Source organism: Anthonomus grandis, chromosome 2 (genome assembly GCF_022605725.1).
Source record: "Anthonomus grandis grandis chromosome 2, icAntGran1.3, whole genome shotgun sequence".
In the NCBI taxonomy this organism is placed as follows: Eukaryota; Metazoa; Arthropoda; class Insecta; order Coleoptera; family Curculionidae; genus Anthonomus; species Anthonomus grandis.
Window position 1 is genome coordinate 25,858,741 of NC_065547.1, and position 16,721 is coordinate 25,875,461.

The 16,721-nt window shown below is 33.1% G+C and overlaps 1 protein-coding gene across 1 annotated transcript in view; it reads left to right on the forward strand.

Moving 5' to 3' along the window:
* Window positions 1-4,984, forward strand: part of LOC126750158 (netrin-B) — a 447,618-nt gene extending 442,634 nt beyond the window's left edge. The window contains exon 7 of the mRNA XM_050459677.1: window positions 141-4,984. Within this exon, the coding sequence (XP_050315634.1) occupies window positions 141-297 (157 nt within the window). The 3' untranslated portion in view covers window positions 298-4,984. The remainder of the gene's footprint in view (window positions 1-140) is intronic.
* Window positions 4,985-16,721: the final 11,737 nt, after the last annotated feature.

The following is a 16,721-nucleotide window of genomic DNA, read 5'->3' on the forward strand; positions in this document are numbered from 1 at the left end:
TAATAAATACGTATAGTAGTCTCATTTATGATATAGAACCTGACTGCATTTGATACACAGTCACGCTACCAACAACTAGAGTACATAATTTTATTATTAGTCAACTTTACAATTTAAGACTGAATAATTTTTTTTTTCAGATCTTACCTGATTCTTGGCAGAGAAAAGGATGACTCTCCGAACGGAATGTTAACCGGCAAATTGGGTGTCACCCAGCGCTCCATAGTGATCGAATGGCGCGATGAGTGGGATCAGAGGATGCGCAGGTTCCGACGCAGGGCCCGCAAATGCAAGTAAATAGAAGGCTCCCGCGCACCAGCCATATTTTTTTGAATTTTTGTCATAACGGTCTTTCTGTGATTTAATTTATGTTTAGTTTCCTTTTTGAATTGGCATCGTGGGTGAAGAGTGGCGTTTGTCACTTTCCTTTGGTCTAAAACCCTCGGTTTTGTTTTGCGTAATGATGATCGGATAGAGGGACAAAAAGATATGATACAATTGACAGTAAATACATCGTAAAGAATCCTTATCATAATTTAACACTTCTAGAAGAAGATATTATACATCTCTAAAATGGCAACTGCGTGCTATCGGCAAAGATCAAGTTTTTGCAAAGATACTTCTGGATTCATCTTGTGTTAGGTTACTACTAATAGTACCAATTTCTTTGTTTATCACGTTTTTTCGATCATCCTCCGGTATCAGTAATACATGATAAATCTAGTGTTTTATATAAATATCATAATTGTCGTTTCTCAAGTGTAAGTTTATTTATCTCAAAAGGAGCGACAGAAAAGAATATTTACAACAAGAAGATTCATGATATTCAACTCACAGGTGGTATTTATAGTATTTCCTTAAAAAAATCTATTTTCAATCCTATGTTTGGGATGCAATCGTCCAGTAAATCTTTCATCCTATAATGAAGAAAAAGGTGTAGGTATGGTTTAACTGCATTTCAAGGGCAAAAAATTGCTGTAATCGAATTATAAAAATGCAATCAAAAATTTCGAGCGGGACATGTTTTTATAATAAACCAAATATTAACTTAAATGAGCTGCAGCTTTGATAGCGATATTAAAAAAGGCAGTATAGTGAGATAAATTCAATATTGCGGAGGGTTGTTGGGTGGGGTCAGAAATAAAACAGAAACCTGTTTACTTAAATGTCGACGTTTCGACTTATTTCTGCCCCACCCAACAACCCTTCGCAATATTAAAGATATTGGTCACAAACACGAAACTGAAGATAAATTCAATGTGTTTACTACATTCTAACAATTTTGTTGATTTAATTGTCAAAAAAAGCAATAGTGGAATTAAAAGATGTCGTTTACGAGACGCGATTGCACAAGTCAGATGCATAAAAACGAAAAAAAACGCCACGGCAGCAATTAAAAAACCAAAAAAAAGAACTCTTTTTTAAATTAACAATCAAATCTCTCGTTAAATATTTGTCGTAAATTAATGGGATAAGTTTCATGTTTAGCGCCAAACCCTAATGATCAACTTTTTTTTTTATTTGCAATATTTTTTTGTAACATATGCTGTAAACTTTGTAAAGAAAACACGTTGAATCTTTTCTTTATTGTAAAAACATTCCGCTTTAAATATTAGGTTGCATTTTTTTAAAATTCGACTGGAATTTTTTACTGTCAAAATGCAGTAGAATCACAACTACACCATTTTTTTCCATTTCTATACCTATATTTGAAGGGGGTAGAAGTAGAGATGTAGTAGACACATCTTTGTGATGTAATATCAATACTTCAGAATACAAAAATCGCGATCTAAGAACTCGCTCACGTAACTTTGACTAACGAGGGTTGGAAATTAACAAAAACAATAAAAATGGAGATTTACGAGAAAATTCATAAAATAACATACGACATAGCAAAGCATATCTGATAATTATAATTGATTTAGGCTTCCAAAATGAAAATGTTGATATTGACATTCGTGAGAATCATAGAATGGTCAAAGTATAATATTGAAGATTGACAAACTAATAACTTACAGTTGAACGCCTAAAATGACTAGCTATAATATGTCATAATTATTATCTATCAATTTCTATTGGTTACATCACCACATCCATCTGTCAATGCCTTGTATGAGTTGGAAACGAGACTCTATTGGAATCTTTATACAACTTGATGTTGATATGAATAAATCGCTTTTCACTAACTCTATAGTTATATGTTATTTCCCTTTTTGACTATATCTTGTTACATTTAGCCAGTAGATACGATTGAATAACTGAAACTTTTGGTAAGTTACTCTTGTAAATGAATTATAGCAGAATCTCTGAACTGAATTTATTTAATAATTGGCAAACCTATCTGGATTTACTAATTATTGGCTTAAAGATATCTTTAAATAATGTTGATTTGCGGCAAATCAAAATATAAATATTTTTTTGAAAGGTTAATTGCAAATAGATTTATATTTGAATAAAAGATATGATATTTCACACTTTGACAACACTGTGACAAATATTAAGATATTTTTTTCCAGTTTTTTTTTTTCCTTCTTTTTCGTCTTTACTTTAAGGTATTTAAGTCTCCTAATGGACCCATCATACCCCATTGATGGAGTATGTATACTAAACACCAATAGCCTTGGGAAAATCGTGGACTACAGTTTTACTTAACACCATCCGTATTCCGAGTGGTCCGTAATATCATAGATATGATGACGACATCTTAAATGTTAGTATCGGACAATTTTCCATATATCTTCAGATCATCAGCAAAGAGCAAAAACATAACTTCCTGTTTACAATTAACTAAGTTAGAATCAATCCATGCTCACGGATACCTACAAGAATAGCTGGGATGAAATAGTTTACTTTGGCAAAAGTTTTTCTAAATTAGTGTAATTCCATGTATTTCTTTGCCCTAATTAAATGGATACAAATAGAGATAGGATGGTAATTTGTGATCAATTTAGTAAAGTTTCAATTTTCTGGGAACTTTTTTAATCATTAATTAGGAATCAAGTGCACCCATATATGGTAGCCGGTCCATCCACTTAAATTTATTTTTATTTTGACACGTCCAAAACTTCTTATAACTTCTTGATAGCTCTAATATTTGACAGATTTATGCTTTGGTAGGTATAAAACACTTCTTCTTTCCAATATCTTCTTGACTTTCCAGGACGACAGTCGTGGTCTAATCTGAAGGAGATATTTAAATTACATTTTGTATTCATGTCTTAAATATGTCTACTGTTTTTTTTACGTTATATCTGGTTCAAATAGTTTTATTTGAAAATCGCCAAGACAAGGTGGGAGTTTAGGAAAGGAAGGGGAAGGGAAACAAGAAAAAATAACTATCACAGTTCAGCAGGGCGATAAAAGCTAAAATAAGATTGGCACTAGATGGCATAAAGGACTATAGAGGCTCCTAGGGAGCTTTACTAAATTATAGGATCTATAAAATATTTTGTTAAAATTCATATTTTGGTATAATATTCAGTCATTGGTTTTTGAGATCATTTTTGTCTTACAAGTATGTGCTGAGCTAGTTCGCTTTCTTCTAGGCATTATCTGCGTGTAGAATCTGCCTAAATACCAATTTTATTTCGGTGTCATCAGTCTGCTGTGGCCTGTTAGTATTTCCGTGCTTTTCCTTTCGACTTAAAGATTGTATTTGTTTTAATATTTCTTTTTCTTTTAGGCACGCTTCGGTATGATGTATTTTTTCTGAGCCATGCATCAACAAATTATTAATACTGTTTTCGTTAACTTGGGTTACCCTTAATATTATGTTACGTATTTTGACTTAAAAAACTGATATACAGAGCCATATAGTTTAGATTGTCAATGCGATCTATTTCCCCTGTCCCTTGAATTTTTGATATTCAACGGACAAAAAAATTGTTAAATATAAGCTTATTTTATCTATGAATAAATTGCACTGAAAATACTTTTATTGACAAAAAAAATTCGAGCTAAAGAGGAGCTTACGAGCGCCTATAATTCAGAGGTAATATCCATCTGGCCAAGCGTCGGAGCATCTACAATTCTGGGTCTTTTTTGAGTATTTTAGAAGCTACCAGCTAAAACCTGATATATATGCATTTATAAATGTTCCTCTATCCAAGAATACTATAATTTTGATACAGTATTTCAACTTTTATTAGGAAAAGGCCCCCGTTACTTAAAATGCACTGTACCAAACGCATTTTCAAACAGATTTTTTTTAGCTTAAATTTTGTAATATTTTATACTTTGTAAATATATTTTCAATATTTTTGTATTATTTATTTATTTGACTTTCAATTTATTATATTTACTACATTGTGTGACTGTGACGTATGAATGACATTAAAAAATTTAAATTGAATTATTTAAGATATCGTTTTTTTTTTTAATTTGTGAATGATTGCATTTAAAATGACAAATCTGAGACTGTACAGTATTAAAACTAATTCGCTAACTAAATATTCCATAATATAACCTGTTACAATTTATCTTATACTGTATACATATTTGTGTAACATTAACTAGTTCCTAGAGGCTATAATAATTATATTTTAATCTAAAATAGTGCATCATTTTTTGACACTATTTAAAAAAATTACCGAAAATAGATGAGCGTAGTGTTTGGTGTTAACATATCAGACTATAAGTAACGTGTTGTAGCAATATCATGATTTCGTCTTGTTACGATCCTGGTCGTTTTAATAATTTCAGGGCGTAACATTTATAATATTTATATATCATCAATCGGAAGACAATGTTACATTATTAGAATAAGGTTTTTAATAAATATATATAAATTTGTCAAAATTATTAAATACCAATGTTTAACTCTAAAATTGTTCTTCCGTATATTACTCGTAAAAGTTTTAAATGGAAAAATTTAGTCATTTTGGCATTAATGTCGTTATTACTATACTACTATTGTAAATTTTTTGTGTACCTAATATATTATTAATATTATTATTGTGTAATAAAATATGCTATATGTATATAATGGTTTTATTAAAATAAATATATCCAAGAATATAACGTTATATCAGGCAATTGAAGGTTATTTTCCTTTAGATGAAAAGGAGCTCCTGATGAAAGGATTCCGAAATCCTATATCGCCTTCCGATATTCACTACCCCAGCGATTTGCACAAATTTTAACAAACAAGCAAATTTAAAAAACAAGTCCCTCTAGTTCAGTTCTTGGAGTGCCATAACATTGACATCTTTTTGGTCCAAGAAACCTTTCTTAAACTCCAACACAAGTTCTTTTTGGCTAACTACGCTATTATTAAAGGTGGGTTAATCGTCTCTGTCGATGAGACGATTAACCCACCTTTATTTACACAAATCCTGTCCTGCTAAGGACACTGAAAAGTACACACTTATGACAAAGACCGTCGCTAGTATCCAGACCTTAAGGACCAGAATAGGAACCTTAGAGGAGTGGACTTGATCAATGTTTTTAACAGGTGCTTATTATTATTATATTAAGTCATAATAAGGGAACTGTTTAACTTCAATTTTACTTCGATTTATTATTAGAGAAGACCGGGTGTAGAACATTGAATACACTAGAATAAATATTGGCTCTTTTGGATTGAGCGCAACATCTACACAGGAGGCAAAAGGGATATTTTGCTTATAAACATACTTTGTATTCCATGTTTTACAGAAGAAAATAAAGTGATCTAATAAATTATTGTAATTAGCAGAAACTGAATCACATTATTTATTATAAAGCAAAAGAAAGAGTGAAATTCGTTTAATCACCAAAATTATTTTGAACCATATTTATACTAATCTCTAATAACAATTAATAAAATTGCGCTCGTTGTTTACATTTGAATAGTTTATCTTTCATATAGTTAGTATTAGTGTTAAAACGATAGTTTGAGTGATTTAAGTTTTTTAAGTTAATAATCAAACTAAAAACTTTCTTTTTGCTGAAAAATGATAAAGAAGTCTACAGTGGGTCACATAATATTGGGCAACATAAAATTCAAATCGTTCCTTTCACAAGCAAGTTAAGTGCCACCATTATAGGTCATAATATTTTAAAAGACGACGTATTTGTGAAGTATCTATCGAGTATTGGATACCAAAATTGCGCTTTTTCCCTTAATGTTTTTAGGAAAATATTAATAAAAATACAGGGTTTTCAGAACTATGGGACCAAACTTCTAGGGGTTGTTCAGTGCAACGGTAGAATCCATTTGAGTACCTATACTCATGTTCCGGACATGGGTTCCTAAACTCATGTCCAGAAATGTGTCACTACGCCACTACGGCCCTAAGACGCGTTTAAATTTAGAAAAAAATAATAATTACCTAAATAGGATCTGATGCATTTATTTTTACCTCGTGTATACCATCACAACAATTGTTCAAAATGTCTTCCTCCAACCTCAATACACCGATTTAAACGCCGCACATGATTTCGGCGGGCTACACTAAAAATTTGATCCTCGTTTTGAATGATTTCAAATGCGGCTGTTATTCGTCCAATTAAGTCTAGCTCTGATTCTACTGGAGTTTCGTAGACTAAAGACTTTACATGTCCCCACAAGAAAAAATTGAGCGACGTTAAATCGGGTGACCTAGGAGGCCAAGAAACTGCTCCAACTCTGGAAATCCAACGTTGCCCAAACCGCTGAGCCAAATACTCGCGTACTTGTACAGCAAAGTGAGCCGGCGCTCCATCATGCTGAAACCACATTTGCTGGTTAACGTTTAGTGGAACATTTTCAAGGAGTTCTGGGAGAACTTTCTCCAAGAAACGCAGATAAATAGGTCCTGTTAACCGTTCCGGTAGAAGGTATGGTCTAATTAAATAATCATCAACAATGCCTGCCCATACGTTGACAGACCAACGATTCTGATGTTTTCTTGGAAAAATTGCATAAGGATTTTCTTCGTCCCAAACATGGCTATTCCTACTATTAAAAATATACCGTCTCTTGTGAAAGAGGCTTCATCGGTCCACAAAACATATCGTAAAAAGTTTGGTTGTGCAATGATGTGGTCCAGAAGCCATCGACAAAATTGAACTCTAGGATGATAATCGGCTGCAGTCATACCTTGAACTTTCTGAAAGTGGTAAGGATGGAGTTGTTGCTCGTGTAGTACCCGCCAGACAGAAGCGTTACTCGCTGCAGCACCGGCAACTCGCTGAAGCACCTCTTCTTCAAATTCGACTGTTCTTACGGTTCGAGCAACACCAGTATCATGCATTTTGGTCTTAAACATGCCTGTCTCAGTGAGCCGCCGATGAACCGCAATAAACTTTTTGTATCCAGGATGCTGTCGTTCGGGATAACGTTCATGATACAACCGCGATGCTGCTCGTGCATTGCAGTTTGTTGCTCCGTATGCCAAACGCATATCCGCCAATTCTTGATTGGTAAAGTTTTCCATTAGCAATAAATGTTTAAAAATTGTAAGCTATAAAATTTTTAAACATGACATTGATTGCGAATAAGACATTGAGAATTGACATTGATAAGCGTTGATTTTAAACAATTGTTATGGTATCATGTACAAAAGGTAAAAATAAATGCAGCAGATTCTATTTAGGCAATTAATATTTTTTATAAATTTTAACGCGTCTTAGAGCCGTAGTGGCGTAGTGACGCATTTCCGGACATGGGTTCCTATACTCAAATGGATTCTTCTGTTACACTGAACAACCCCCAGAAGTTTTATCCCATAGTTCTGAAACACCCTGTATTTAATTAAGTATATTGTTCTAATCTGGAAATTTTTTCGCTTATTCGAACCGATAAACACCGCAAAAATAATATCTGTGAAGCTTGTGTCCGGTCGATGATCCAACAACCAAATCCAAAACGCAGTATTTGATGTTTGGTACCAACTTATTTATAATCCACGTCCGCTGTTGTTTAATCGATATAATGCCCGTATGTCCTGGAAATCTCAAGAATTTTTAATAACTTTTGCCCAGATTTTATTACAATGAATAACTAAATCGATTTATTTATTTATTTATTTTAATATACGGCACAGCCAGTTTACAAAAACAATAATAGATAATACATAATACTAGATAATATAACATAACAATCCAAATATAAATATAATAATAGAATTACAAAAAAAATAGCAAGATAAAACCTTTGATAAAACAATCATCAACAAGGCTAAAAACTAAATACTATCCAAGGAACGTACATTAAAGTCTAAGATTGTTTATTTTTGATTAGAATGTCCGTAAGCCGCTGAAAAAAGGATCCAAACTATTTTCATTACAAAGAAATGCAAGGTCCTAGTCAGTGGAAAAAAAAACCAGAATGGTTGGCCGAATGAAAGGGTAGACGAAACATAGGAGAGTTGATCCTTCTTTGACAGGGGGTAAAAGGAATTCCTTCCAAGACGATATGATATAAACCATTCAAGTTCTTATAAAACATTAAAGCGTTGATATTTTTATTAGAACGACCAAACGAAATACATACACACTTCTTTATATTCAGTTCCAGACCATTACTATTACACCACTCAGCAACACTATTTAAATCCAATTGAAGTAGCTCGGCATCAAGATATGACTCAATGGCTGTATACAGTTTAAAATCAGAAGCAAAAGCAAGGTGCTTTGAATGAACAATTACATCACTCAAATCTCTTATGAACAAGTTAAAAAAGACCGGTCCAATATGCGAACCTTGAAGCACGGCTAAAGATACTTCAATACCATTAGAAATATAATTATTTATCCTAACCAACTGTGCGACCTGACCAACCTGTGCAACCAGTCATAAAACTGTGATAAAATTCGACCAAAGTCTTATCAAGGCAAAGATTGAAAAGGTGATGCAGAGGCTTACTCAGAGTGCACACACAGTTTTTAGTAAAAACATGGGATCCCATCAGGCCCAAAAGATTTTTTGTTAGGAAGGCGTAGGATTTCATCAAATATGTCCAACAAAGGAAAAGAGATGCGATTTAAATCCAGACCGTAATCAAACTTATAGTCAGAAGCCTTGCTGATAGGTTGCCTGTATGTAGTTTCAAAATACCTAGCAAATAAGTTTACAATATCTTAGCTATTGTTGTGATTCCCATAACAATTAAATGCGTCTGAAGCGCCCATAATGGACCGATCTTATGACAACTGACTATACGGAGACCTGCTCTGTAACCACATCCTCATCGCCCGTACTCAATTTATCGATTAAGCTTGTCGACCTAATTATCTCAGGGGGTACACGCACCGCTCTGAAAATGCGTTTTCTGGTGCATTTCGTAGCAGTCTATTTTTAACCATTTACAATCGAAATCAATTTCGAATCGAACAAGTGAAACTTTTAAACATTATATGATAATTTAAAGTTAAAAGTATAGTGTTTTATTTTTGTACCAATTGCTGGGTTGCTCAAATATCCCTGTAAGATCTGGATATCCTAGGAAAAAAAACAAATTATACAGTCCACACTTGGTAAGGTGATTCCACGTGCCTTAAAACTACGACAGGAGGGAAAAGCTATCGACCCTCCCGTTCAACCATTACCAGCAACCTCGGCTTCCATATGCATGTATGAATCAGACCTACGCAAATCTATTGATGTGTTTCCAAAATGAAGAAGGATAATGAGAAATTTCAATATTTAATCTTTCAATATATGACCTAAAACATTCGTCGAGAAGAGTTTTACATTTATTCCTCAAATTTGAAAAATTAACATAATTCATTGGATCCTTACTATTTTTGAATTTAGCGTGAGCAATCTTTTTTTGAATAACAAAATTCTGCAATTTTCTACTAAACCAAGTGGGAAAATTAGATGATTTAAATTGTTTAATTAGAATAAACATCACAATAGCAAAATAAAGAGCATTGTAAAAAATATCAATGCATTTATTAATATCTTTATGATTAAAAGCAGTATTTTAATTCATGCTAGCAAGATAATTATTGTGGCAATTTTGTTAATGGCAACAAAATCATAATAATAAACATCATACTTAAGATTTAAACCACTATTATTAGGAATACTTATTTCATAAGCAGGATGGTGGTTTGATGCCGGTGATAAATTTTCAGTGGCATATATAACTTCAACATTTGACAAACTTGAGAAAAACAGATCAAGAAATGTACCAAACAAATTTGGCAAGCCATTCACCTGATTAAGATTAAGATAGTTACAACAACTACATAGCACATTTGCAGATGATATAGACTCAGCCGTCTCAACACGAAGTCGGTTCACAGAATTCCTCCATACTGCGCATGTGGCAGATTAAAATCACCGCACAATAGAATTAGATTAAATCACCGCTTCAATCCTGACGGAAAATATTGAAGTGAACTTTAACTCCGAGTCCAGAAAATCTTCATTCAACCAAGACTCTACCAAAATTAAAACATTATATATGCAACTGTTGACAGCATTTCGCAGATCAGCTATTTTAGTTCACAAACCACCAGCTTTATGAAATTATACATTTAGTTTTTTGAAGTTTGCTTAATAACATTATTCTTCTTTTATTGGACCACCTTAGGAATGCCATTAAAATATTGTATGTATAAGTTATTTTCTGTCCGTGAGCCCAGAGTAAGTTCCTCATAAGCATTTTTTATTTGCTTACGTTGAATAGGTGTTAGGTCCGCTTTTATTTTAATTTGACAATTATCAAATTATTTACGATTTTTAAAACAGAGGATGCCAGCTCACTATTAAGGAAAACCACTCTTAAAGGTCTCAATTTCTTTTTGCTCAATTTGCCTAGACGATAGGCTTTAAAACTTGGACAGGTAATATTTAGTCTTAGAAAACACTCAGTTACATACTTCTTGTCGTGATCTAAACGAACTTTGGATTCTTCAGCATTACTCTCAGGGACATCATAAAAAATAACATTCCTGGATCCGGAAGCTCTATCGTGCATTTTCCTCGTAAATCTCTGTAGGGGTCTGCTCAGCAGTCATGTTAGTCTTACTTACCCCCTGAGATTTTAATTGATCCAACTCATACTTGAGGTCTTTGACCTCAGATCTAAGCTCAGGTACATGTTGACATGTCAACTTAGTGTTCTGATCATTAATAGCATTAAATATTTAATGTGATCAAAACAATATCCGACATCTCAATATTCTGTTTGTTTACTAGACGATCATGAATTTCTAGGATAACTTTTTGGGTATCACACACACAGTGGCTCTTTTTATATCTTAATATAGAGAATATATTAATATATTAGTTTTTTTTTTAGTAAATAAATTGCACTTTCATTCTGTATTTAACTAATCTACTGTTATTGACTATTGTGTTTATTTTTATTGACATTTTATACATCATGATGTATATTGACCAGGTACATTGTTTTTGTACAGTTTTGCATGTATTTATTTTGTTTGTATATTTATTTTTATTTTTATTTTGTGTATTTTGTTTTGTTTTGTTTTTATATGTTTTTTTTTATTAGCTTTGTCTACAAAATTTTGTAGTTTTTTGACAATAAAGCATATGATTAATTGATTGATTGATTTCTCTCCTAACTTCGAAAAATCGTCAGCTTTTTCAGCGAATTCAGATGATCCTGAGCACTGTTCGAAGCATACGGCTGCGAACACCTTTACGGGCTGTAACGAAATCGCTGTTGACGATCGCAGGCGACGGCAACAAGTCGGACTGATTTATTAGACCAGAGTCAGACCTTACTCGACCCGACAAAGATGCCTGCTGATCCTGAACCTGATCCAGGTCACTTAACAGATTGGATGGCGCCAACGATGCACGGCACCTAACCTTAACGGCGGCACATTTTTTTCAACGGCAACACCAACTGTGTGAACCAGTCATCCAACTCAAGGATGTGAATAAAACTTTTCCTTTATATAAGAGCTAGTTATAGCATTGTGGGAGTTATAGCCGTTTATATTCTTTAACCTTTAATAATTCAATCATTCTTTTACCTCTCCAAATAACAGTTTAAAAAACTGTTATTTGGAGAGGTTTGCAGTCATCTCAAATCAGTTTAGGTAGTTATTATACAGGATGTAGACAACCAACGTCACAGTCTGTAACTTCTTTATTTTAAAATATAACATTTTTCAAGAAAATGTATTTTTAATAGTTATAGGACCACTACCCAAAATTACTTAAAAAAACTACCCCCGACTTAAGATTATTGGATGGTCGTTGATAAACAATATCCTTTAAACAACCCCAGACAAAAATATTCATTGAGGTCATATTTGAAGAGCGGGCTGGCCACCTAATAGGACCCCTATTTCAAATCTACCTTTGAGGAAATCTATTGTCTAAATAATATGTAATTTTATAGGTATTATAGGGTGGAGCGCCATCTTGTTTTTAAAGCATTAATTTGCACTCTTAAATAGGCACGTCTTCTAATAGTTCACAGTGAATTTTTAAGAAAATTTAAATACCGCTCTGAAGTACCGCACCTTCATAAAATGTCCAAATACACCGGCCCACACGTTTATGTCAATTATAGTTTGAAAACGAGTTTCCATTATCCATCGGGGATTGTTGTCAGACCAATAATGTGCACCATGTCTATTAACTATCTCATTATTATGGAATCTACTTTCATCAGTCCAACAGATTTGTGACAAGATTTCGGGAAGGTGAATGAAAACCTGAAGGGATGCAATAAACTCTAACCTTCGTTGGTAATCAGTAGGGTGAAGTCCTTATACTGGGTGGATTTTAAAAGGGCGATGTTGGTGTTGTCGAAGAATTCGCTGAATGGACTTTTTACAATATTACATTCTCTCGCGTTAGTGCGAATGAAAACATGTGGACTTACTGCAACATAAGCTAACATAGATATAATATTTTTCCCATTTCTTGTTGCCATTTGATGATAAGAATATTTTAAATTTGGAAATAATCCGGTTTGCATTTTTTTCTCCACTCTTGAAAACGACTTATATGAGGGTATAGGACGGTTAGGAAAACGTTTTCGATAAACCTTTTCTGCTTCACGACAATTTTTTCTACCTAAGAACCATATCGACATATTCATTTGGAGTAAAAAGTTGCGGCGTTATGCAAGATAATAGCAAAACTAAAAAGCGAAAACTATGAAACTAAAATGTGTTACAAAAACAGTACAAAACTATATAAAACTACTATCTCAAACTATACAAAAAGGCAACAAAACTGAATATTAAAAATAACAGAATAACAAAACAGGTATTTTCGATTAAAAGAATGCTTGTACTTTGCCATAGAAATTTTTTTTATAGCATTTAAAAATACTTTATATCTAAATATTTTATCCTGAAGACCAGCATAAATCATTTCTTTACAGATTCAAAAATACGTGTCCATAGCACTTAAAGCGTTTATGGCAAATACTCATGTTCTTTTTAACTTGTTTGAACTACTTAAATAAAATACTAATAAGTTGAAGATTTGCCCAAGTTTGTAACAAAGGCATGAGTGAACTAATAAGAAAATTAATAAAAGATATTCTGTGCCTTACGTTGATGTTAACACATGATTTTTTATGAAATTGAATTAATAATTTAAGAAGCATTCCAAACATCAGAGGAAATTATGGTGGTGCCATTTGAAAAAAAAAGTTGGGGTGTTTTTTAGGGGATGAATTTATCGGGCTAGTTTTTTAAAGTAATTTTGGGTAGTGGTCCTATAACTATTAAAAATACATTTTCTTAAAAAAAATTATATTTAAAAATAAAAAAAATATAGCCTGTGACGTTGATTGTGGGACACCTTGTATATTATAGGAAAAGGTTTTATCCAAATCCTTTGAAAGTTATAGGTAGTTAATTTTCTTTTTTTTTTCAACAATACAATAGCTTTTTAACAAAAAACTTTCATTTGTAGAGGTTTTGTAAACACCATAAAGCAACTTAGTTATTAATATATTATTATTATCTGGACAAAAAATAAATAAAATTTTCCTGCCTTTTTGATATCTTTAACATTTGACATTTTAATTACTTTAAAAGAAAACTTAGTTTGTATAGGTTTGTAACCATCATAAATCGTTTTAGTTATTCATTAATATATGGACCAAAAAATTTTCCCGTTATTCCCTGGAATTTTAATTCCAGGAGATACGGGCATTTTGTCGATTAAATAATAGCGGTCGCGGACTATAAATAGGTTTTTATCAAATATGTCGTCTGTCATCTTTTATTTTATAATATTAGTATTTTATTAAAGCCATATTTTAGCGAGTAAGCACCTGTGCCGAATATACATACAGTGAACATGCGCCCTACACACGATCCTTGAGACTCTCGACACGACCACATGATAATCGAAACCTCATGTAATTAATTAACTTCGTAAATATGTTTATTTGTAGTTTAGTTTATGATTAAACAATTAAAGTAAACTGTGAGTGTGCCTTACTTGCTCTCCGCAACGGCCACATTGGTGACCCCGACGACAGTAAAAGAGCAAAGTGCCCGCTTAGGTTATGCGACCTTGTGCCTAAGTTTCTTTAGTGCTTTGACCGATTTTTCGCTTCGTTTACGGACCTAACATTCACGAAAGAACGACATTATGCCTGACACAGATCAACCATTGTCATCTCAAGCCTCTGCTGTGCCCGTCCAAGCTGATGACTTGTCTATAATAGCTCGGGTAGGAATAAAAGCACCAGAATTCTGGCGTTCAGAACCGGAGCTGTGGTGGGTTTCTCCGATTAGAAGCACAGTTTCGACAAGCTAAAATAACCGCAGACAATTTCAAATTCGACCATACGGTGGCTAGTTTAAATAGCGAGGTTCTTTCTGAGGTGGCAGACCTTCTAAGAAATCCAACAACAGGTAGGACCTATGAAGCATTTCCGGACATGGGTTCCTATACTCAAATAGATTCTTCTGTTGCACTGAACAAGCCTCAGAAGTTTGATCCCATAGTTCTGAAACACCCTGTATAATTTGATCTCTATAGTGACAGAACCCTGTGTTAAAAATTTTCGCAGGGCAAAGCCACAATCCAGATTCCACAAAGACTTTATCAATACAGTTTCGTCCTCTAGTTGGCTAAAATATAAGATGTCCGAAAGTTAGCTAATCTAATTTTCAACATCTTAAGCATACAAATTTCACACTTAGTCGGTAATCAGCATAAGGTACATTGAAATCTAAGTTTTAAAACATATTTTCTTTTGTTTAATGTTTTCATGAATTCCAAGTATCTGTGTCAAGAGAGCAAAAATAGAGATATTAAAACGTCAAAATAATTGTAAAAGTGAAATAAAATACTCTGCTTGATCATTGAATAAAATTAAATAAAACTGCTTTCATCCTTTGAACCTTGTGAAAAAACTGCCCTTTATTTTAACTTATCATTCATACCGAAGTCTGGCTAATTCTCAGAATTAGAACTTCTATTGATAAGAGATTCTTGACCTGAAATAATTAAAAAAAAAATATTGCTGCCTTAGGCCTATTACAATATTGCGGTATCGGATTGTGGGGTAATTTCAAGTTTTATTATTTAATAAATACAACTTTGCATAAATCATTTATTTTTTATCTTCAACATGTGATCCTCCATTTTTAATACACACACGGGCCCTATTTCTTACGTCGGTGTTGGTCAGCCTTATCGCCATTTCTTCTTTCATTGCGTTGAATGCCTGTTGATTCTGTCAGCCAACCCTCCGCTTGTTCCTATGTCTCTTGTTAAGAAGCTCTTTAGAAAGGGCTAAGGAAAGATTTTGCCCTTGCCGATCCAATCCTCTGGAAAATAGTAGTTCAAGTAATTCCTGACGGCCAAGCCCCAATGCGCTCCATCTAAATGCTCCGATAGCTCTGCCCACACGTTGATAGAAGACATACTTTCAAATGAATTTTATTTGTTCCAGTGCAAATTTGCTCCAAGGCCATTCGTGGACGTTTCTAATACCCTCCCTCAAACATTTTTTTTTGTCTTTCCACAAAATATTTTTTAAGAGCAACCAGTATTCGATGTCCATATTCATCAAAAAGTGGCAAAAATGCATTCTTCTTGTAAGCACTATGCTACCGTACCATATAAGGGATACTTTCCATTTTACTAGATATATTTGCTCGCCAATTTCTACATCATGATTAGTTGTTGCCAATTGTAACTTTATTAAGCGGACGAAGGGTGTTTTGAAACACGCTGCCATGTGGTAATATTCGTGAAGACAACGTCTGCATACTGCTCATTGATAACTGCCATTTCACAATAATGCCCAATAAAAGTGCAGATCAGGTATAAAATGGAAAAAGCTTAATTATATATACTTTCATTTAAATGAGCTGCCCCACAGAAGAAGCCTTATTCTAAGAACCCTTATAGGGAGTCCAGTCATTTTTCTTTACCTGCCTGTACTATCCCACAATAGAGGCTCTAATTCTGAGATTTGGCCAAAAGATAAAGAGTGAAGATAAAATAAAAACAGTAACTAGGCGTATTTTTAAAAAGGTTCGAATGATAAAAGCAATTTCCTTGATTTTATTCAAGAATCAAACAAATCATTTTATTTCAACTCTACGATTATTTTTTTAATTTACATTTCAATGTCTCTATTTTTCCTCTCAATTAACACAGATGTTTAAAATTCATGATGTTTAATTAAATGAATATTAGAAAAACTAAAACAAACTTTGAAACTAAAATATCAATTACAATTTGCGCTATATTACCTATTATATTACCTTACCATAAGGGCGGTGATTTGAATCAGGTTTACAATTATTATCGTTTAATCTCGATTCCCTCTATATTCTCTAAG